This window comes from Brugia malayi (assembly GCF_000002995.4).
Source record: "Brugia malayi strain FR3 genome assembly, contig: Bm_v4_ChrX_scaffold_001, whole genome shotgun sequence".
NCBI lineage: Eukaryota > Metazoa > Nematoda > Chromadorea > Rhabditida > Onchocercidae > Brugia > Brugia malayi.
In genome coordinates, this window is record NW_025062479.1 from 2,619,409 (window position 1) to 2,644,273 (window position 24,865).

Here is a 24,865-nt window from a genome sequence, read left to right on the forward strand (position 1 = left end):
CATCAATTTGTTGATAATTTTTGTTATCAAAAAAAAAACATTATCATATCATTATCATTTCTAAAAGTGCAATTACTTCTCTAGCTGCTGCATGTCCTTATAAATAAATTTAAATCTAAAAATCTTTTAACTGCAATAATAAAACATTTATTCACACAGTTATTATACAGGAATGCATGGGAAGAAATTGTACTTATATATATATACATGAAATTATTGTAATGTTAGTAGCATTATTTATTAATTAATGTCTAATTAAATATTATTTATTAATATTAAATTAAATATTACTACTATTATTTCAAAACTTAATGCAAGTGCTGTATGTTAATAGTTAATATGAACATAATTTATCCTTTTGGTAATCTCGAACTGAGGTCTCTTTTTAAAATAAGCATTTTGAAAATTTATGTTAATAATTTATTTTTCAACTAAATGATTATTTGCAATGAAACATAATGATGCATTAATTTAACTCATCAAATCAAATTTTATTCTTTTTTCTGCTTTCATTTTATGCTTATATATTATATTAGCATATATGTGAATACACATTCCAAAGGTTAATGAGTAATTGAAATTAACTGGTTAGATAACACAAATGTGATATATGAGATGACATGTCACTAGGAAAACTTATTGGTTGCAACTTTTTTAAATGCAAAATCAATAATGCTTACATCACTAGCATGTGAACAGCTTTATTCAATTTTCCACTTATCGCTACTTCTTAAATTGGTTGAGAATATGTATCTTCTTCAACTTTTACTTCCAATACTTTGCTATTTACTATTATATCACTGCTCCGATTACTACTATTACTACTTCTGGTAGTTAGTATTAGATTCATGAGTTATAAGTTAAGGTTATAATTAAAATTAATATGGTGATAATATAACTATGATTGATAAATGAGATACGAAGCATTACGATGATAAAAATTCTTTTAACACAAAGATGATAAAGAATTATCAGTAATGATTATGATTTAAATAATTTCAAGAATGTTGATTTTTCACATTACTTTATTATGTTTTTTTTTTCTCTTCTTTTAAAGAAAAATTTTTTTTCTGCTTAATCATATTTTTTGCACTTTTCTCGTTTTAAAATGTTTTATTAGTCAAATAAAATTAATAAAACAAACAAATGTTTTACTTTGGATTATTTCAAAAAACACTTCTTTAATATTTGTTCAAGAAACGCAATTTATTATCAAAATTTAAATTAGTTGATATTATTTAATAATGTCAACTTACTCATTTATTTAAACAAACATTGCCATTGTTTTTTTTTTTTTTTTTCATCCTAAATGAAGCACTGTAATATTGGAATATCTTTTCAAACTCCAACAATTATTGCGCATTGTTTTAATTTTATTTTAGATGCCTAGTTGCAATATTACAATATATATGTTTGCTATCAGTGTTAGCATTAATTGAAAAATTAAATAAGCGGAAATTCTAAATTACGAATAATCTTTTAAGCATTTTTTACTTATCTCGCTTTCCTTCAATTTCAGCTTTTCCTCTAATTCGCATCTTTTAATTGCTCATATAATTTTTTTTTTTTTTTTGATTTCAATTAAGTTAAAAATAGTAATTCATCAACAAATTTTTCTCCTTTTAAATCTTTTACAATCGTCTTTCTACTTCTATTTTCCGTTTTTTAAACTTCTTGTTTTTTTTTTTTTTTTTTTTTTTTTTTTCAGCAATATTTTAAACGCCATTTATTTACTGTTTTAAAATTTCACTCAGTATTTTCAAAATTTAAACTTGAAAGTATAAGCTTATTTAATCAACTTTATTGATTATTTTATATGCATTTTTTTTGGGTGCTGGTCATGTTGGCTTACTAACTTTTATAAATTATTTAAAATAAAACGAAAATTATAATTCATTGCTTACCGTTTCTTAGCTCTATATTTCATTAATATTTTGAAATAATTAATATATAAATATAAATTCATGTATTGTATTTTAATTACAGAGTATTTATTAATTGATTTCGACAAAAATTTTCTGATTTTTTTTTATTGAAACATTAATAATGAATGGAGAAATTATGCATGCAGCGTTTATTGATGCTGAAGAAATTAATGGCCCAGTAACTGATCCGATGCCTAAAACGATTCAATTTAATGAATCTTGCGAAAATTATCGTTGTCTTTGTAATTGTTTTCACATAAAAACTGGAGCTCTTATTGTTGCTGGTAAATTTTTTTCTTTTTTTTTTTTTTTAAATTTATATAAATCGTAAGGATAAATTATAATAAGAAATGAATTTGACAAAAAATAATGTGTTATTAAAATATTAAAATGTGATTAAGTTGAAAGTAATTTAAATATGGAATAAACAGTGGATAATTGAATAATAAATATAATAATTTTAAGAAAAAAAAAATTATTTTCTTATAATGAAGTAAAATGCTGAGTTATTTCAATCGCAATTAATATTTCAATAAATATTGATAATGTGATAAATTAGAAGGTATTGTTGCATACACCTTTTTTTTTTTTTTTTTTTGAAATTTGGAATAGTTTGATTATTATTACAAATACTGAACATTTTGAGTCTAAATATGAACATAATATAAAAAACATTTGTAAATTTATCTTTTAAAAAAAAGAAAAAGCTATTAGTTTTAGCAAAAGAAATTAAATAACAGTTTTAAGAAGAAAAGTATAACATAGTTTAAATGCAATAGCTAAAAAAAAAAAACAAAAAATTTGCTTAATTTGGATCTTTTTTTTTTTTTTTTTTTTTTGCATTTTATCTATTAAAACTTAGTTCTACAACAATCCAACAAAATACTTCAAACTTTATCAAAATATTTCAGGTACCGAACTTTTAATGCTGTTAATATTTCTCATTAATTCGCTATTTATAATTGCAGAGCATGATACTGAATATGAAAAAATTACAGGTCGAATATTTTTTTCTCAACTCCAAATTTTTATTTTAAATTAATTCTTATTATTATTATTATGTATTAATTACAGGTGCGTGTGATAGTTATGTGATGCAATCATCTTTTGTATCAATGATATGCATTGCTATTAGCTTTTTAGCAGTTCTTTTACTTTTTGTTGGACTAATTCGTAACATTGCTGCATTCTTAATACCTCATCTTATTGTACAGGCAAGTTGATCTTTTTTTTTATCATAGATTAAAAAAAATAAAAAATTCATTCAAACTGTTTCTTTTTTAATTCTTAATCATTAAATTTAAGAAATTATATCCCAAATTAGAATTTAAAAATTGGAGATAACATTAAAATTCACAAATTTAATGCACAATTTGTTACAAATTGTCAATAATTGAATGTTTTATTTATAGATAATTGTTGTATTAATACTTGCATTTGGCTTAACATGTGGTATCATTGCATTTTCCACTAATATAACAATATTTTATCGATTGATGAATGCGGCATCATTTAAGGAGTATCCCGGTACCTCCACTGTTGCATTGGATGCTGAAATTACCGCTCGATTTATCACTATTTTCATTCTTTACCTTATTTGTCTTATATTACAGGTAATTTAATATAATAATCATTTTGTATTGATTTATTATTTGGCTCATTTTTAAAAAAAAAAAACATTGTTTAAAAAAATAAGAAAAAAAACGTAGAAAATTGATCAAATATGGATTAAATTTGTCATTAAATCTAAAATATAAGATGGAAATGCATAAATTTTATTGCTAGAAAAGAATTAATAAAATGAAACTAATTATTGTAAAGATTTTTAACTATATGATAAGTAATAAGAATTCTTTTTTCCTAATTTATTCAATCATTTAAAAATTAAAGTTTAAAAATTTTCTTTTTCAGTGCTGGTATTTAATGATTATTCATAACTGTTATCGTTATTTGAAGGAACGATGTCGATATATGCATTATTGTCTTACATTCACTACACCAATGCAAACACTCATCTTTCGATGATAACTGTTAGTTAAACTGATAACTGATAACTGATATATAGGAGAATTACGTATGTATAATAGTTAACAAATATGAATAGAATGAAATGGATAATTTGAAAACAGATGCTTGAAGACAATCGCTTAAATGAATAGTTTAAAAAATCTATAACAATTTAAAAGAGAAAGCTGAGAGTGATAATTTGCAAGGATTCGTCTCGCCTATCATTACCATACATTAAACAAGCTTATATTTTTTTAGAACTTTCTATCTTCTCTTTATCATTTTGGCCTGATTCAGTTATATCATAGCATCACTGAGAAGTACATTAAGGTTATTAGTCATAAAAATTTCAACAAATTAGTTATCTCTTCGAATATTGATAAACTGTCCTTCAAATTACCATGTATTTGACGATTTTTGTCTCCTTGTGACTTTTTTCTTTCTTTTATTGCACACTAATCGAAATAAAGCATTACTTAATTGTATCAGATTACGTTACAGCACGAAATTGTCTTGTATTCGCTTATATATGAGTCTAATTGGATTAAGCGATTAGCAAAGTTTTAAAAGCAATAAACCATTTAGCTAGTTTTTGTTGTTTTTTAAATTTTCAAGATCAAATTTCACTGTTTAAGGAAATAATTAAATGAATTTTCATTCTAAAACTTTATTACTTTTTAATATTAAAGTTACTCATTTTCACGAAACAAAAAAAGTGACAAAAAGTAAAATTAACAGATGCTTATAATCATCAACCACCTGATCAGTTATTCATCTCACTGCTCAAATATAAATGAAATGACATATACATTTATATATATATACATATACAAGAACCTGATATCAAAAGCTAAATACTTGTACGTGAATATCTTATTAGAAAACGAAACCATGAAAATAATGCATAATATTATTAATACTAATAGCTTTTTTCAGTCCCTTGAAAATAAGTACATTAATTTAGAAATACAAAGTTGATTGGAATTTTGTCAGTGTTAGATGAAAGCTATCGATAACTATTGGAACATTGCCAACATGATGGTTCGATTTTATAAGTGAATGAAATGAATGAAAGTGAAAATTAATATAACTCTCAAAATGATTAAAAAAAAATAAAAATCTCGAAAGCAATTTCAAACATGCCTTAATGAAACTGTTAAAGAAATGAGAAATTATTCGGCTAAAGTTAGTTGAGTTTCATAGTTTACTTAGCCTAGATTAACAAAAATTGAAGTTCATTTCTCATGTGCTAACAATTTTTCACATATTCTTCTGAAGCTTTACTTACTTACTTTTAATATGTGAACAACTATTTGTTAGGACCACCATATGACACAGATGGATATTACTAAATAAGAGGATAGTTATAGACACACTGGTGTGCAATTATTGGAGTCACCATTTAATGGCAACAATATGAAAAATAATGTGCAGAAAAAAAAAAAGTTTTCTGGATAGATTACATCATTAGTCTGAAAATTTATCCAAAAAAAAAAAAAAAAAACCGGTAGTGTAGAATTATCAATTTACAGAAAATCTTTATAAGCACTTGCACTGAATCATTTTAATGATTGTCAGTACTAATTTTCATTTAACTTCAATCACCAATTGTTACACCTCGGAACATTTGCCCCATTGACTCGTTGTGATAAATTCGTCGGATTGCTTCGCATAACACCGATGATATGTCAACTGTTTTAATTTTATGACAGCGCAGCTTCTGTACATCATGGGGTACTGTGTTTGTTACAATTACCTGAATTTTATTTCATGGAAATGAATGATGAAATGTAGTGGATAAATTAAATGAATAAATAATAAGCAATAGAATGACATTTTCATATTACATCACTTTTATATAGTATATCTACTAGATTGGTTTAAATTATGTTACAATATGTGCCAGATATTATCAAATAAATTGGTTTCCTTAATACCCATAAATACTGCTCCCCTTTTTATCACTTCTGATAAGCTAGCTATCTAATAATTTAAAATCTGTTTACTATCTTGGCTGAATCATTTACACAACAGTCTATTGTCCAACATTCAAACTAATTCTGTTACCATTACTTCAGGATCATTAAAAAAAATCAATAAAGAAACATTGTGGATGTTATTTATTTCATGGAATTCTGGAAAAAAGATATAAAACACTAAACTTTATTTCAACTACCTAATAAATGAATAAGGAACAATTACATGAACAATTACAAAATTTACCTCAGTAATGGGTGAAGATTCAAGAAGATCAGGAGCATCTGCTGATAATAATCCATGTGTAGCTATGACATAAATTTTATAAGCACCATGATTTTTTAACACTTGCGCAACAGCGACGAAAGATTGCGCATCATCGATCATATCATCCTACAAATGAATATGAACAATTTCTAGAAAGCATTCACATTTGATTTCTTGTTAAAACTAAACTCATTTTACAACTAAATGATTATTGCATGCAATAAAAGAAGAGATACTCAAGTCGTCGAAACTTACCACCATAATTGCTATACGTCCACCTACATCACCAACAACTGTTAGTGGAGGTTTTTCTTTTGCAACTTGAGCTAAAATATGTCATGAAGAGTTGGAAATATGAATCATCACGATCAAAGCTTTAAACAAAAGTTGCATCACAAAGCATCTAAAGAAAACAGCAGAGAACACTTTAAATGCGCCTCATATCTAGGAATTTTGGATTTTACAAAAACTAAAGTGCATGACTATCTATTAATTTCTCCCGTGGACTTCATATGTCTCGATACGAATTTCAACTCATACGGCAAATTCTCTACTTTGCTAAACCTTCAGCACTGTTTGAGAGAAGCAATAGTAAATCGTGAATGTGAATTATTAAGCAAGATTTGATATTAAACGACGAAAGTAGTTGAATAACTCTTTGGTTGAAAAACTTATTTAATATTGTTTCGTGTCAAAAAGAAACGCTACCTGGAAACATCTCAAAAGCGGTGAGATTTTCGTTTGGCTTACCATCCAGCGGTGGACTTTGTCGTCCATCCTCTAAACCACTTTCTTCAACATCTTTCTGTTCACCGTGTATGACAGCAACACCTGAAATTTTGTTTAAAACTGAAGAAAACAGACAGAAGTTTCTCGGAGATAAACGCAAATCTCTGTTTGCCAAGTTTTTCGAAATAACAAAAAAAAGTGCTGGTGGAAACTTCTAAAACCTCATGTAATATGTAGCGATTTTCGAAAATGAGTGACTGAGATGATGCGGTTTTTTGAAACGTTGTCTTATACAAAATGATCAAATAATGAAAAGAAAAAGAAAATATTTAATATAATAATCGTTACTTAAGATAATATCGGAAGTTTTAGAAGTAACTGCTAAAAATAGTTAAGGAATAATCTTTACAACAGATAAAATAATCATTTGGAAACGAAAGATTTTTCCAGAAGTTACAGAAACTGCAGAATTGGAAAGTGCACAAGACATGTGAAAACTTTTCATAGCATGCATGCTTATCATGCAAGATCAAAATATATATATATATATATATAAGCACAAGCAGTTTGCTCAATGACATAATGTAGTTTTAGTGCAATACGTGAAACCATAACAAACTAAACCATTGAATTCACTATACTTTTTCAACAATTTTGATAATAATATTGTGCTAAATTTATTTGTAAACGTTCTGAACTACCCATTTATCACAAATTTTCAATGATTATGAACTACCCATGTTTTCAATATGATCATGAATTACCCTAATACTCTGAATTTCGATCCCCAAATTTCTTCAAACTCCAATTATGTGGTTTTTCCATAGATGATATCTTTCTATCAGTTTGCATTTTAGTGCTAAAACTATATCAGTTTGCATTTTGTCGATTAGTTATAAGGTTCTAATTTTATACGTAAGCCTAACAATCTCTGTTAGTGTTAATATTAATGCTTTGATTCCAATTTGAAGGAGTAACGACGTCAGCTAAATTAGTCAGACCTCTATATTTCGTCTATCACACAGTGAATTTTTATATCAATTTGTTTCAATCCACCACACAACAATCATACAAACCTCTTGCTTCTGTAGACGAAAGCATGGAAAATATTTCTAAAGTTAATAACGAAAATACTGAAATTTGCATTAAAACTATGACCTGAGCTTTTCAGCGCAATATGTATGTTACCAGAACTAAAGAAGGGATATCAAAATAGGGAAAAAACCCACAATCAGATATTTTAGATTCATGTATACTGAGGTTCGTCTACAGCTTTCTAAGCTATGCGAAGTAATGAGAATTTCAACTTTTAAAATCAGAATAGTTTTGAGGTAATCGGTTGAACGAATAATTAAGCTGAACTGTTAAAAATAAGACATAAAATGAATCTTGCTATCAATTCATAAAAAGCTCAAGGCTCCCAAAAACTTTTCTCTATAACGCTATGTTCTGAAAAGTTAAGCACCTGTCAACAAATTTTAAGAAACTTCAAACAACAGGAAAATTATACATATTAATTGCAAACTATTAATCACCTTAAGAAAGAGCTTGATGGATTAAATGTATATCATTCATGTGGTTGACATTGACCGCATCGTTTAGAGCTACTTAAAATTTAGGTATTCCCAGTTATGATGGATCCCGGATCCCTTTATCTCATTGATGGCTTATCCAAATTTTGTTTTAAATTCAAAATTTACTGAAATAAAAGTGACAACCAGAACAATATGATATATTTACCTAATCTCAGTCGATCTGCGTAGGATGTTGCTTTATTCATAACGCCGGGATTCTTTGCAACTATCACAGCATTTTTATAATCCGGTATCTAAATCTTCTGATTTTGAACAACGAAATAATGCATAAATTCATTAATATGAAATTGAGTTGAAGGAAAATATAATCAATTTATAAAAGTAAGAAAAAGTTTCGAAAAAAATACCAACATTCTCTTTTATGTACTGTAATAAAAAAGGCGAAGCACGCAAATTATCAACAGGTACTGAAAAGAATCCTTGGATTTCCTTTCTGTACAAATCGAGAGAAACTATTCGTGTCGCTCCTGAAATCTCTTTTTGTCATCATTAAACAAGCATTAACATTTGTATTAACCAAATTCAGTGATCTTCACAAACTATAAACCAATTATTTTCTCAAACGGAAGAAAAAACAAAGAGAAAATAGAATAATAACCAGCATTGCACATCATATCAGCGATAAGCTTCATTGGTATGGACGATCGGCGTAACATTCGACACTGTTTGCTATAAGGCAGATATGGCATCACTACTGTTATCGTTTTTGCCATTGAAGTTTTACATGCATATATTAATATCATCAGTTCCATGATGTTATTATTCACATCTCTGAAATTTCATCAGTTAGTTTAAAAAAAAAAAAAAAAAAAAGACTAACTGTTGACAACTTAACTAACCAATGAAATGAACGGAACAAAGGTCTGAAAGATATAAAATGTTCTGGTTTATATCAATATTGATCTAAAGTGAAGTTGCATGCTGTACTAACAGTTATTTTCCATATTTAATCAGATACGTATCTCTAATTCGCTACAGACAAAGTTATTTTTCCATGGTTTTAATCAGATACGTATCTCTAATTCGCTCTAATTTTACAACAATAAGCGAATTATTAACTTACTTTGAACCAGACTGAAGAATGAATACATGTTTTCCCCGAACACTCTGTTTAATTTCAACTGAAGTTTCACGATTTGTTCTATTGTAAATAATCGCTTCTCCAAGCTTAATTCCCAAGCGCCTGCAAAATTATTTGTATTTGCCTTAAATTAATGCAATCTTCAAAACACAAGAGAAAAATTCACAACAGAACAAACATACTCTGCAACTAGTCTTGCTAATTCCAAATGGGAATTCCCGGCTAACAATACCATGCCAGTACTTTGATCAGTAAAGTACCGAGCCGACATTTCTCAAAAATCTAAAAAGAATAAAAATGATTTAGCACTAAGTGGTGAAAAATTCACAGCCATTCATAGCGTATTATATTAAAATTGATGAAAGTGAAAGACAAACGCTACCACATTTATTCGTAAGTTATGCTGTATTTATTTAGATTCCTAGCACTTCAAAAACTATAATTATCTTAAAAAACTATAATTACTTATTGTCAACTAAGAGTTTGTTCAAATGAATACGAGATAGAAGGAAAGCAATACTACAATGAAATATTTTATGGATGCAACCAAAGTTTTATTGTAAATTCTTACAAAACCTTAATTTCAATTAGATCTTATAAACTTCTTCATCTACATTTTACGACATGACTAAAATCCCGAAGAAAAAAAAGAATGAATTGCTGCTGAGACCAAATTTTTCATAAAACTTCATGTTTTTTTTTCATTCTCTTCTTACCGATACTTTTTGTTTGAATATTAGTTTTAAATGAATTGTTTTTAAGCACATCAGAATTTTTAATACTTTTTTCTACTGTGTACAAAAAAAATAAAAAAAAAAGAAGAGAGAAGGAAACTGATGGGGAACCAGCAACCTTGATGTAATAATTCCAGAAAACTACTCAAACCTTACACCCACAATAACTTAAATATCCCGAAAAAGTCAACAGTTTAATTCCTTCGCATGAACTATCTATATGATCACTAAATACTTAATGCGGAAGCTGTCGAGAAGCTTAATTCTGCGGTTTCACTAAATACTTGATGCGGAAGATAACTTGACATTCGTTCATCCTGAAAATGCATCTTCAATAGAATTATTAGATTAATTAAGCCTGATCATTACGAGTGAAAAATAATTGAAAAAGATAATAAAAAAAAAAAAAAATAATTTCTCTCACTTTTCTCCATTTCTTCAAAAATCTTACTTTATTTCTCAAAATTACACCTCAGTATTCTCTGTCATTTTACCTTACACTCTTTTCTTATTCGCCCACTTAAACTCACAGAATTTCCCTACAATCTGTGATAAAATTTTTAAGTCCAATTTTCTTTCACTCACTTCTTCTAGCAATTCCATCTTATGTAAGAACTTATCGTAAGAATTACTGAGCTAAAAAAAAAATTTATTAAAAAAAAATTAATAATGTAAAATAACTCCACATATACCTTCCCAATTGATAATGTTAAATAAGATGTGAGCAAATAAACAATAGATGAAAAGGTCAACAATCATATTACATACATTGTATGATCTAAAAATGTATGAAAAAGGTAACTGTTAAGTCAATTTATAATCTAACAATTATCAAAAAGAGAAAAAATTCTTCCAAGTTGTTACTTTTCAAAACATACCTTTAAACGGTGTTAATCATATGGAATCTTACTGTCTTATGTCATTCATCTTTTTATCCTTAAAATGTTACTTAAATAAGCTTCGCTAACAGTAGCAATTTATATGATGATAACAATTTGCAAAACTACTGATAATAGAAGTCAGAAATGATGATGGAGTATAGTTGCAATTTTCATTGCGATGCCAAATTAATACGGTCGGTGACAGCATCGTTATCATCCAGCGAGATTTCAACCATCATCCTTGCAATCCGCTTACTCCTACTCCTACTATTACTACTTCTACTTCTAGTATTACTACTTCCACTGCTGCTTATCTTTGTAATTTACTTAACATTACTTTATATAGTATATAGCTTTTTTACAAGTCTACCTATTCAAGCTAACAAATTATTTGCCATAAATAATAATATGGATAGTGAACAATTCAATTTGACACTTTTATATTAGCATAAGTTATTGGCTCAGTATTTCATTCCTGCATTTATCTTCATCTTTATATTGTTATTGTGTGATTATAAGAGCTAAAAGATAAATGAAATATATACGAATAGAAAACTTACATTCAATCATACTTTCTTATAACTTCCTCAAACATTAAACGTTTATTTTTTCATGTATTTTCTTTTTTCATTTTCCCAGCTAATTTCATAATTTTTCTCTAACTTATAATGAAATAAGTTAGAGAAAAAGAGGAAAAAAAGAATAAGAAAGAGAAAGAAAAAAATCAAAAAAGAACACCGAACACTCCTGAAAAACGGTACGCAAATCCGGTAAATATTATTATTTGTTCTGCAATTACACATATCGCGTAATACTGACTGTATAAAAGAGAGTGGGAATGAGAAAAGAGAGGAAGAAAAGAAGAAAGAGAATGTGAGGTTATTGATAAGTGTATATACACTATTGTAATTGTACAAAAGGCAATTAGACGAGAAAATAGTGTAATAATTTGATAGAAGATAAGGTTGGGATTAAAAAAAAAAAAACTGAAAGTTCGAGAAGGTATGAAATTGGGAAGAGTAACAGATTAGAAAGGATGAAGAAGTAAGAAAAAAAAGTGAAAATGTAAGTAATGAGAAAGGAAAGAAAATATTCAGAGAGCTAGTGATGGTAAATGATAAAATGATGAATGTTTACGAATGGTTGAACCGCCTGTCATTAGAGTAAAGCAGTGATATAATTTTTGATGATTCATTGCTACTTAAATTCATTCCTGAATTACCGATGTTAGTATATGGTTGCTTTTGATTGAGTGTGAAATTTTTGGTTAGAATTTTTATTGCTTTTTAGACTTATTTTATATCTGTAATATTACTAATATAACTTTTCTGATGTATTTTTTTTTTTCAGTTTAAAAAGTTAAATATATATTACAGATTATTACCTGTATAGTAATTAGGTAATAAGATTTATGCATACTTGTTTTTAATAACTTTCCTGAAAGTGCACTATAAAAGACAGATGATATGTTGAATAGTATTTTCAAAAAATAGATGAATAAATAATAAGTAAATATAATAAATAAAGTAAATAGCGAATAACAATGATGTTCAATACATATTGTATTGCGTTATTATTATATTCCGATTTTTTGATTGAATACGATTAATTATTCGGTATATTACCTTTTTCAATTGAAATAATCAACAAATGTATCGATTTTGAAACCAATAAAATTTACACTTATCTTTCATGCTTATTTTAATGCTAATCAAAATTGCGCATGAAATAATAACTTAATGTTTTTCATGATGCTTTTTCAAGCTATCAAAGTGATTTAACCGGCAATCAGTTTTATTTCGAAACGTTTCCACTTTAAACGTGTGCACAATTTGTATTAATAAATAATCCATCTAATTTTGTCTTAAAGAAGAAGGAAAAAAAAAAAAAAAAGCAAGGAAATAATTTACATGTGGTGAAATCGATTTGTTAATAATTTTCCTGCATTGCATCAAAAGTAATTAAACAAATTTCGCTTTTGCTCTTCATCCTAATCAAGTCGTTCTTCACCGAACTCAACATCAGTACTCGTCAATTACCGAAATGCATCCACTAAAATTTAATTCGAGACGTACTGAAATAAAATAAACATTAATGAATGAATGTAAAATAAATGTGCCAACAAATGTATTTATCATTGTTAAAAGTTTATAAATTTTTCTGGTAAATATTTTTTCTGAATTAAAAAAATAATTGAAAATCTCCTTTTCGGATTGTATTTCTCTTTTATCTTACAAAATGTTAATTAACAATGATATTTATATATAAACAATACATGGTGTGTATATTAATCTTATCACTTATCATGTTAAATAGCTCTTATATGTATTATAATTATGATATTAATGAGAATTGATTGTTTCTTCTTTTCTATTTTTCCTTTTGTTTTTTGCAGCAGTAATCACTGTTAATAATGTCAGTGAATACATCAAATACACCTGATGGGCGTGGAGTATTGATCTACAATGGTGAAATGTTCGTTTTTATAACTTTTCTCATGCAAATTTGCATATGCAAAAATGAATGTGATAAGACAATAAGATGTATTACACATATCATATGCAAATAGCTGGCGATTGGCTTCATCATTTCGTCTGATTTTAATTTTTCTTTTTTTGTTTAATAATTATTTGTTTGTTTAAAGGATATTAGTGTACACGGATGAAGTGAACTGTCATTTTGAGAATATACCGAGTAATATTTTCAAAGGAAATAAATCCGGAAATTTATATCTGACCAGTCATCGTGTACGGTCTTTCTTTTTTTTTAGTTTCTTTTTTACTTTTTTTTTAAAAAAACATTTATGGATTTGTTGTTTTAGATTATTTTTCAATTTATAGATTTATTGTTTCAGATCATTTTTATTAATCGAAAAAATGATTCACTGCGTTCATTTTCGATTCCATTCCATTGCATGAAAGATTTGAAGCTTGAACAACCAGTTTTTGGGGCCAATTTTTTAAAGGGTGTTGCTATAGCCCAACCCGGTGGTGAATATTTCATAAATTTTAACTTTCTCATGTGAATTGTTTTTTTTTTTTTTTTTTTTTTTTTGCTACAGGTAATACTGACTTAATTCTCCACAAGGTGAAAAACTTTTCTAGGTAATTGGAATGGACAAGTAACTTGGAAATTAACATTCAGCAAAGGAGGATGTATTGACTTTGGAATGGCATTATTAAAAGCTGTTGATATGGGTTTGTTTCCTATCCAAAAATAAGATATAACTTCTAACTTTCTGTAGGAAGTAATTACTTATCATCTGCAGCCCAGCGTTTTCGTCCATACGGTGCACCACCAGCTTATGCTCCTCCACCTGGAAATTATTTTGCTGCACCACCAACATATTATATACCTCCAGGAGGAAATTATAATGGTTTTCAAGCACCAACGAATGTTTTTCCTAATCATCCACCAGGTAATCCTTTGGATAAATTCTTTATACTAAGATATACAGTTTTTTTTTTTCTTCATTATAGCAAGTAATTAGTTTCAAGATTTGTAAAACAGAGAAGTTTTCGCTATTGTAGTTCTTTTCTTTTGAGTAGTAAATAATACAGCTAGCAGCATTCAAGTATTAGAAATATATTTAATAAATGTATATTGTTGAATTAACTCTTCAAAATTTTCATTGTTTAGCTGGTGATGTTTATATGTACGAAGCTCCACCGCCATATTCGGGTATTGGTCCAGATCCATCAGCGATACCAGCAGGAGGACAGGTACATAACTCTGGAATTGGACCAAATGCTCCATCCCAGCAACCGATGTATGCACCGCCGCTTCCGACTAAAAGTTAGACAATTACTAACTGTTCCAGTGAACATGGCTTTTCAATATTCTAATCATTTTATCCATTTTCTTCGTTCATTTGGTTATTATTTTGATATAAGCATCATATTTTACATGCCCTGTATTATTCCAAACGTTTTACTATTTCTTTCAGATTTCTGGAGTTTTCTTTAGCTTTCCTTGTCGTATTTTATGGTTTTTCACCACTTTTCACTTCATATGACATTTTGTGTAATCCCTAATTTTTAAACTCAGTGTTCAGACTTCGTGAATAGTTCTTTTGTCATTCCGTATTATCATTATTGATTGCCAACTGTACTAAAATTTAGTTTTGGTGTTTGCAACAATACTGACTGTGTATTTATATTATAAATTGTTTGTATCTGCAATAAACATTAAAATTTGGACTTCTTCTTACTTCTTGTTACAGGTTTATGCCATCATTTCTTCTCATATTTTTTAGTTTTAATTAGAATTGTTGCATTGTGTTTGAAATATGATATTTGGATTGTTTTCCAAATTGCAGTTTTTTTCAACTATCTAAGGTGCTGTTTAGTTATTCGTGGATATGAAAGTTTGAAGGTTGTGGTTTTTTAAATAATTTTAGGTCTTCTCAGTACTCATCGCTTATGCAACATTTTTACAAACGATACTTGCTATCTCATTTGCAAGTTTAATTGTTTCATTTTTTGTTGTTTCGTTTCTTTCTTTTTAGTCTCATGAAATGTTCCAACTGTTCTAGACACAGTATTAGCAATGCATTCAATGTCGATGTCCTTTGGTAGCGATCAACAAGAGACAGGTGTAACTGATGGAAATTTCATTGCTAATAGTAATATCATTATTTCTGATTATGATCAGGTTTGACTTTTCAGTATTTTTGAAGATAAAATTTTAAAGAACTGTATTCATTTATAAGAACGATGTGGAATGCTTATGAGATTAATAATAATAATAATAATAATAATAATAATAATAATAATAATAATAATAATAATAATAAATATAAATAATAGATAACAAACAATAAATTATAAATAAAATGATAGTAATGAATAATAAATAATTAAAAATAATGAATAATAAATACATAATAAAAAATAATAAATGATAAAAAATAAATAATAAATCATAAATAATTAATGAACAATAATAAATAAATAATAAAAAATAGTAAATTATAAATCACAGTAATAAATCAGAAATAATAAAAAAGAAAAAAGAAATAATAAATAAGTAATAAATGACAAATAAATAAATAATAAATAATAATAAATAATAAGTAATAAATACTAAATAAATAATTGATAATTAATTGATAATATTAAATGCTAGAAAATAATAATAATACTATTATTTTAATAGTCAGTACTAGTCCAAAATTATTTTCCCATTGTCAGTTAATGATAATTTAAATTTATATTTTAAAATATTCTTTAAGCTATTCATTATATTTTATAATAAAAATTCGTTATATACAATATATATTGTATATATAATGTTGGATTATATTTTTTATTAGACCAAGAAGTTTGAAGTAATATTTCAGTCCTGCCAAAATGGTATGCTTAACAATGTAGCTGTTGAAGAGAATAAAATGAACGATACAGGTAGTTACCAAACGGTTTATTCAGGTTTGCTTTTTGTTACAGCTTTATCATTATTAATTATAATGACTTTATTCTTATTGTAAATCATTGTTATTGCTGATTGGCTGTCAGATTTTCCATATTATAGTTTTTTTTTTTTTTGTTTTACAATATAAACTTATATGATTTATATCATCTTCATAATTTTTGTCATTCGAAAACATTTTCAGCAAATTATTAATTATATAACTGTATAAATGGTTTAAAATTAAATTCATAGTAGTAATACATAGTAAAATATAAGAATGAGACTGAAGATAAGAGCTTCTTGAAGATTGCTTTTTACCAACAATTTAACCTTTTTCTCAAATTTTATGTAACACCTAATATATCGCTATTATTTACTACTAACTTGAACGATATTTTTTAATTTTTTAATCAATTTAATGAAACCATTGTATTAATACGTCCCCAATCCTTTATTCTTTTTAAATTAAAGTCGATAATTTTTTTTTTTTATTTGTATTTATAAACAGTTAAAAAAATGTTTTTCATGGTATCGATTGTGATAATTTCGTGTCTAAAATGTTTTTTTTTTTCTAGAATATCAATCATTAGTTGGAAGTTCAGGAGGTATGACAATGTCAACTATTCCACCTGCTTCTACACCAACTTCTTATCAACAATTAAATCAGGTTCATTTTAATCTTTGTCAAAATTTGTCAAAATAATCAAATGTTCGGTTAGACTACAGCATGTTTATTAACATTTATATTTATAAATTATGCTTCTTTAATTGCTACATTTAGTTAGTGATAATATTTTTAATAACTGTTTAGAAAGCATTTTTACTGAAAAAATATCAAGTCTTGAAAATTGGACAACATTAAAAGCACTTAAAATCATATTATACTTTTCGATAATTTTAGATGTCACCGCAGTCAACAGCTGCATCAGCTAGTCAATTCGATCATATTACAGTTATGACAAATTTACAACAATCATCTGATTTATACACCGGAATTCCTGTATCTTCAGTTTCTAATGGTTAGTGCAAAATCTTTTTCCTTTTTTGCCAATTTTATCATTGCATCATTTTTACCTGATTTTCAAAATTTTTTTAAAATGAATTTAATATATGATATAATCTTCCTCTTTCAGGAATAGCATATACCATTCCTAATTCAGCAAATACCGCTGCACTTCAAATTTATCCTCCATCAGCAATAACGCAGCAAGTACAGCAGTCAGTTCCAGCGCTTAATGCAATGCCTCCAACACTAATGCAAAATCGACCAGATTATGGCATGCAGCGCTTGCAAACATCCCGCGCCAGTAATAGTCGCACAAAAACGTATATAAATTATTAAATTTTTTGAACTATCAAAGTTTCATTGTTGTAATGATCAAACTCTAGCATTATCTGCAACTTATCACTTAATCATTTCATTCGTTATTATTCTATTTGCTTATTTTATTTCAGGATATATCCATCCTTATTACCAGTAACTGGACGTGGTTCCAATCGTCAGATTAGTAATATATCCGTTGTCAGTGATGATGGACCAACTGTACGACAACACTTACAACAGCAACACCGAGCACGACTGCAACAGCAGTTAGCATTACAAGAAAAGGCAAAAATGGATAAGGTTTAGTTTTAGACAGCAAAACTAATTACTTCATCATCATATCGTCATATCGTTCTGACGATTCCAGAATGATATGATTATCACTAAATAATCAGATTCTGTAAGTGGTAATTTCGCTAATCTCTACCAGAATGACCATTGGTTTTTTTATAAGCTTAGTGATTCGATGAGTAATAAAGTGAACATGACATTTCATGAGAAAGATTCACGATACTGGACATTTACCTGTTTTGTTTACCGTATCTTCTAGTTAATCTTACATTATGCTGGACTTTTAACTTCTCTTTAAAATCACAATATGTCGAAAGTTTCTTTATAATTTTAAATTTCGTCATAGAAACTTTTACCGTAATTTTTTTTTTTAAGAAAAAATTGCTCATTTTCATTTTTGCAGGACGATTTAATGACTGAATATTCGGGTATGGTATCACCTGCCGTTGATAAGATGTTACCGGTATCTACCATTATGAATTTACCAGCTACGGGTTCAGCAAATATGCTTGTATCAACACCGATGAATATGCTAGCAACACCTTCATTACCAACTTCTTCAATGAATATACCTGTATCACCATCGATGAATATACCTGCTTCACCATCCACAAATGTACCTACATCACCATCGATGAATATACCTCCGTCGCCTTCCATGAATAATTCTCGGATTTCCCAGATGCCACGGCAACAATACCTTCCTCGTTTAGCTGCTCAGAAACCACGAATTATGACAGATCGTATTCGACGAATGCCAATATATGATAACCATAGTACTATTTATTCTCTTTGTTCTGCTTCTGTTCGGTAATTACAACAATCTAATATTTATGTTTCTTCCTATAAAGTTTTAGAGCAGTTTTAAGTTTGTTTTACTATATTTTTGTAGCAATATTAAAAGCTTATAAGCCATTTAATTTTAAAGCTATTTTTAAAATAATTTGAACATTTGTATCGACGTTGTTTTATCACTAATAATCTTTTTCTCATAATAACATCATTTATTTACTACACTTTGTCAAGAATAATTGTTTTCATAATCATCTGAAATTGTTGCTATTTGTTTTGAATGTTTTCAATCTTCTTTCCTAGCATATCAACAACCACCACCACCATCATTTTGTCCGCAGAAGCAACGTGCTGCTGAAATTCATGAGGAAGCTATTCAGCGTGCGGCTGCTGTTTACAATCAAATTAGAGGGCAAAAGATTTCTCCATCCGGTGTTAATCCTCTTCCTCAGGTTGTTTGTTTGTTTTTTCCGTAGAAATTTAATAAAATAATGAATAAAATTTTTCATAATTGTACAGTACCTTTTTTTTTACAGATTTTTATTCAATGATGAAATAATAAATGATTGAGAGTATTAATTTAGGCGACAAGAAACACGACATTTCCTCCTCATTCACCTATCACAACAACTATTGCTGAAACATCGATTGAAACTGTTCCAAAAAAGTCACCAACAAGAAAACGGTATAACCTTAGAACAAATTCCTTTTTTTTTTTTTTTTTTTTTCGTTCTTATTTCGAAATTAATTAAAGGAAAAATTATTGTCTAAATCTCTATGAAGAAATGACATTGAAACATTTTTCTGTAGTATTCATATTTTGCAAACGGGAAACAATTTTGTTATCATTTCATATACATTTTTGTAAATGTTAAATGTTTTAATATATCACTGATGAATCGTATGGTGGAAATTTCAAAAAATTTTTTTTACTGAATTAACAATTGTATTATTTGTGACAGTTACAGATGCAATGTTAGTGCATAGTGAAATTACTAGTGGAATTTATTATTGGAAATCATTTATTCAATGATTAATAGTAGTGTTTGAAATGTTAGAGATGTTTCTTTTTTGATCAGTTTTACGATATTTTTTTTTTTGATTTTATATCGAAGAACTGTAGAAATCAAAATGATTAGAAAAAGGAAAGAAATGGAGTGGAAAAGTACGAAATTTAATCGATTTTTTTTTTTAATTTTAAATTAATGTTAAAGAACAAAAATATTTCCCTAATCTTATTCTCTCACATTCATTTTCAATATGTTATCCGTCATTTGAACTCATCTTTAGTAAAATTACATTTTTTTTTTTTTCTATTTTGGCTATTGTGATTTGTTCATCGCTGATTATTATTATGATAAAAAATTTGTTTAATTTAAACGAAGTTTTTTTAATTTTTTCTCAATATTTTTTTCAATTAAAAAAGTTGAATTTTTTACAGGAAATCCTTTTACTCATCTACTATTATCATTACAGCTTTCCAATCATTTCATATATACTGCTTCTGATTTGGGAAATGTGTAATCAATCCTAAATTCATTCCATTAATTTTCAGGAATCATTCGATGATGTCAGCTTCACAGGTCCGTGTCACCGTGCTTGGTACACAATCAGAGCCAGCTACACAACAAATTATCACCGAAAGTGATCATGTCTTGCCGATTCATGGAATTGCTGGTCTTCCGAAGCAGGTCATTTTTATCATGAATATATTTTTAAAATATTAAAGTGCATTTTCATTTGTGTAAGACACAACGTTTAGAAATGTTAAATTAATAGACTGATCAGTCAATTTTATATAAATTATTCCGTTGATTTTTTTGCTAAGCATATTTGCATAATTCACACTGCTAATTTTAGCCTCGTATCGAGATGGCAGATACTGGACCTGGAAAAGATATTGCTCCTCATAGCGGTGATGAGAAACCACCTTGGCAATTCGTTCGCGCAGTCAACAATGCTGTTCCCATGGGTACATCACAGGTAAGTTAAATGTAAAATTCAAATAGATTTGTATGTTGATGTTGCTATAATTTTCTTTTATTACCATTCTTAGTCTAAATTTATTCATGCTGAAACGTGTAAAGTAATAAAGCGTACTAATAAATATTACGCTATCAATTTGTATTTATAATTCCACCATATATCATTATATGCTGAGAGTAAGTAACGCAAATTTGCAAAAAAATGGAATTACTATATTGTTTTATTGTTTAAGATAAAAATTTATTTCAGACAATGGAAGATTGCTCAAAAAATGATGTTGGAATAGATCCTTCCGATGCACAAAAATCATTTGCTATTCAAATTAATAATAACTCATTTTCGTTACCAGCTGCTGAACCACTTCTTAACAATCCAATTGGTTCATCTATCAATGGTTCAGGAATAGGTGTGATATCTGGTGCATCTGATCTGGTCACTGCTCAACCTGTGCTTTCTGGTTAATAATTTATGTTACATTATTGAATTAGGAAAAACTATTAATAAAAATTTTATTTTTTTCAAAAATGCCCAAAAATTGTTTTAAAAGTAGTACCGAAGAAATTAACAATTTATTAATTAGGGTATCAAACCACAAATCATTTTTATTTACTATTAACTGATGCTTTTTTTTTCTCTCATTTAAAGTTTAGTTTCTTTTTTTTTTGAAGTCATATGATGCAATAATCTGAATGTAATATGTACAGGAAATGGTAGTCATCTCGCTGAATCATTACGTGAAGTAATGGCACAAGTGGATGATGACGTAATAAATTATTCACGTGAGACTCAATATGTTCGCAAATTGTACTTTATGAAGCGACTGATTGAATCGCTTGTTATTGTATGTTATATAAAGTTTCATAAAAAATAGTTTTTTTCATTTAATCTCTTCATCAAATTTTATCATAAAAGAAAATTTAAAAAAGAAAAAAATTTTAAATAAATGTCTAAAATTATATTAGTATTATGTATTTATATTATATAGAAAAATGGTGCATTATGTGACGAAGTGTCGCGTTTAAATCAACGTATTCGAACAGTAATGGAAGAAAGAAAGTGAATAATTTTTCTCTATTCAGTGAAACATTATTATGAAACTCTTTAAATTTTTATTTTTGTTTTTAGGAATGAATTAAATAATTAACAAAAGAAATGAATTCTATATATATTTTTTAGTAACAATAACGAGTGCAATATTAGCAGTGAAAACGATTAGAATAGCCAAATTATATTTTACAGAGTTTTGGCAAAACGATTACAACATCATGAGCGTAATAGGATTCGTAGAATTCAAACCAAATTAAAGAAGGTATCATTTAGACGATTCTTTTTTTTTTAATTTTCATCTTTTATTAATAAATATGATTATATTTTTCCTTCTTCTTATAGCAAGCAGCTGCTCGTGCTGCAAAAATGAATGAATCACAATCAGTGCTTGCATCTGCAACAAGCGGCACAGAAGGTTTGCCAGGTGGTGATATCGAAAATTATGAAAGTGACGATTCTGATAAGACACTTGTTTCTAGTGGTGCGGCTTCTCCGAACACCAGCGCGTCAGTGAGTTTTTTTTTTTTTCTTTTATTGTTTAGTTGAAAATAACTATTAATTGTCGATGGTCTCTTTCGTAGGCTATGAAATGCTTGAGGTTTCCTAAATACATACATACATATATATATTTTATAGCATTTATTTATTTATTTTTTTTTTCTTTTTGTAATTTTGGTGCTTTAGATAATTTGTATTATAGAATTTTGGCATGTTTAGTGGAGCAGAATAGCTATTTCCAGATGTCTCGTGTAGAAACGCCGGAACCAGCTTCACGCAGTCATGAATTTATATCGAAAATGACACCTTACAATACTAATGTTCAAGAAGGTGGAAAATGTAAGATAAAAAGCGGTATGCGTCGTCATCTTTCAACTAAACGTTCGCTTATTGATCGAAAAGAAAAAAAAATTTCATTAAATTAAAATTCTAGTCTAGATATTATCTGTGATAGTTAGGTGTAACATTTTTATGGTAGCTATAGTTAGTGATATTTGTAGTACTTTTGTTTGTCCTTTTTTTTTTTTTTTTTTTTTTTTTTTTACTAACTTATTTGTCAAATTATTTTCGTAATTGGTTTAACGTTATAATTATATCTCATATTTTATTTGTGAAGGCTGTGAATAGTAGTGAGATTTATGAATGCCAAAGCAACATCATGAAAGCATTAATGTGATATTATTCATATTTGCGAGTTTATTTCGTTTTTTATTCCTTTATCCCTTTTCCTTTTCCCGGTTCACCATATATTTAATACTCTATGTATGATATCGATAATCGATAATTGATTCGATCGGTTTTCTTATTATCGTATCATTTGGCTGTTGCTTTAATGGAACTTTTAAAGTATATTTTTCATGATTGTTAAAATCTCATGCATTGTGTATTGTATCATTCATTTTACAGATATTCTGCATTGATTGCGTTTTATAGTATTATACATCTGTACTGATAACGATCATCTATTTCTTTTTTTTTTTTTTTCTATTTGAATTTATCTTATTCTTTTGTAATGCTCATAAGTATATAATAATTAATGGTAGTTTTTGTATATGATTTAACATAAGTTCTACTGGTGCATTGTCAATTATTCACTCCTCCTCAATTATACTAGCCATGATCTCAGGATTCTATTCCATCTTTGTTATTGTTTATTTCTATTTACAAAAGTATAAAATGTTTCATATATTATTTGTCACAACAAATACTTAATATCATCAATATTTTAAAAATTCTCATTGTAAATTTAATAAAATATAAAATAATGGTAATAAATTATCATTGAATATTACTGGTCGATTATATGAAGTGCTAAATGATGTACTGTGACTTTAAAACAAAAAGATCAATTACAAATGTAATGCAAATTATGTCAAATTTAATTTATTATAAAAATTACAGAAATTAATCTAATCGAAGGAATTCTTACATGATTGAAGTGATTTACAAATATTATTGCTCAAGATGTGGTTTGAATTTGTAATATTTTTGTTACTTTATAGTTAATTACTTTAGGAACGCTATTTTAGAGCTTAATTGCATGATGTTCTTTTTCTTTTTTGATGAAGGAGAGGAGGAGGGGGAGGATATGAACTAAATTTCAAATTGATTGTTTTGAATTTGAAAACGACATTATGTAAAAAGAGTTATCAATTTATATTTACTAATGGATAAATTTAATTGATGATGTAGCGATAAAGGGGTGAAATTTACACGCTACCTTCCAAATATCAGATAATTTCAACTTCCCAGTTTATTTTATTTTTTTTTAAATTCAGATTTATATGACCAAAAATAAATTGAGAAAAGTAGCTAATAAATTTTAAATGGAACTTTAGATTCTTGTTCACTTTATCAAATCCCGTGTATCATCTTCTATGCTGTTTTTTTCTTTTTTTTAAAAAAAAATTTATTCAATTTATAATACATGAAACATTCATTTATCAATTTTTGTCGCATAGACATATCTTTTTTTTATATTAATGAAATGTGTTATTACTTTTTATATTTTTATGTTTATATTGTTCTGAAATTTCGTTAAAATATTTAAATTAACTAATTATTTACAAGTAAAATTCAACATATACTTTGGAAAATTAATTTTATAATATAAATTAAATTATGATTAAGGCAGTTCTTGATTGTATTCTGAGCTTTCGGTTTTTTTTTTTTTTCTCCCATGAAAACGCTTAAAAAAATGCTTTGAAAATGTCTTATTACTAGAAAATAATATACCTGAAATTTTCTTAATTCAACAAATTTTTCATTTTTCTATTGCCAAATTTAATCGACTTGTGCATGGTGATTATCAAATTCAAATTT

At 27.3% G+C, this 24,865-nt stretch overlaps 4 protein-coding genes across 6 annotated transcripts; 3 read left to right on the forward strand and 1 right to left on the reverse strand.

Moving 5' to 3' along the window:
* Positions 1-2,046: 2,046 nt before the first annotated feature.
* On the forward strand, positions 2,047-3,950 carry Bm1990 (Uncharacterized protein; the record flags this gene model as incomplete). 2 transcript variants are annotated; one of them, XM_043073347.1, is made up of 5 exons in its annotated part: positions 2,047-2,209; positions 2,837-2,923; positions 3,000-3,139; positions 3,338-3,538; positions 3,837-3,950. In XM_043073347.1, the coding sequence occupies 5 exons, from the start codon at positions 2,047-2,049 to the stop codon at positions 3,948-3,950; spliced, it is 705 nt and encodes a 234-aa protein (XP_042929281.1). The 2 variants fall into 2 exon arrangements, with proteins under 2 accessions (XP_042929281.1, XP_042929280.1); XM_043073346.1 differs by lacking the exon at positions 2,837-2,923.
* Positions 3,951-5,529: 1,579 nt separating this feature from the next.
* Positions 5,530-9,852, reverse strand: Bm6186 (phosphoribosyl pyrophosphate synthetase-associated protein, putative; the record flags this gene model as incomplete). The annotated part of the gene is made up of 9 exons (XM_043073348.1): positions 5,530-5,688; positions 6,156-6,302; positions 6,432-6,502; positions 6,885-7,007; positions 8,646-8,733; positions 8,852-8,967; positions 9,099-9,271; positions 9,564-9,683; positions 9,764-9,852. 9 exons carry the CDS (start codon positions 9,850-9,852, stop codon positions 5,530-5,532), a joined length of 1,086 nt encoding a protein of 361 aa, XP_042929282.1.
* Positions 9,853-13,609: 3,757 nt separating this feature from the next.
* On the forward strand, positions 13,610-14,996 carry Bm18192 (Uncharacterized protein; the record flags this gene model as incomplete). Its single annotated transcript, XM_001891784.1, has 6 exons — positions 13,610-13,671; positions 13,841-13,943; positions 14,051-14,186; positions 14,301-14,393; positions 14,465-14,614; positions 14,836-14,996. 6 exons carry the CDS (start codon positions 13,610-13,612, stop codon positions 14,994-14,996), a joined length of 705 nt encoding a protein of 234 aa, XP_001891819.1.
* A 748-nt stretch (positions 14,997-15,744) lies between these two features.
* On the forward strand, positions 15,745-22,968 carry Bm2292 (the record flags this gene model as incomplete). Of its 2 annotated transcripts, none has more annotated exons than XM_001891785.1 (17): positions 15,745-15,849; positions 16,538-16,622; positions 17,181-17,272; positions 17,507-17,624; positions 17,739-17,931; positions 18,061-18,229; positions 18,624-18,996; positions 19,316-19,464; positions 19,597-19,697; positions 20,568-20,703; positions 20,873-20,995; positions 21,248-21,455; positions 21,703-21,839; positions 21,984-22,054; positions 22,238-22,307; positions 22,388-22,555; positions 22,786-22,968. In XM_001891785.1, 17 exons carry the CDS (start codon positions 15,745-15,747, stop codon positions 22,966-22,968), a joined length of 2,481 nt encoding a protein of 826 aa, XP_001891820.1. The 2 variants fall into 2 exon arrangements, with proteins under 2 accessions (XP_001891820.1, XP_042929283.1); XM_043073349.1 differs by lacking the exon at positions 22,786-22,968 and adding an exon at positions 22,746-22,775.
* Between the last annotated feature and the right edge of the window lie 1,897 nt (positions 22,969-24,865).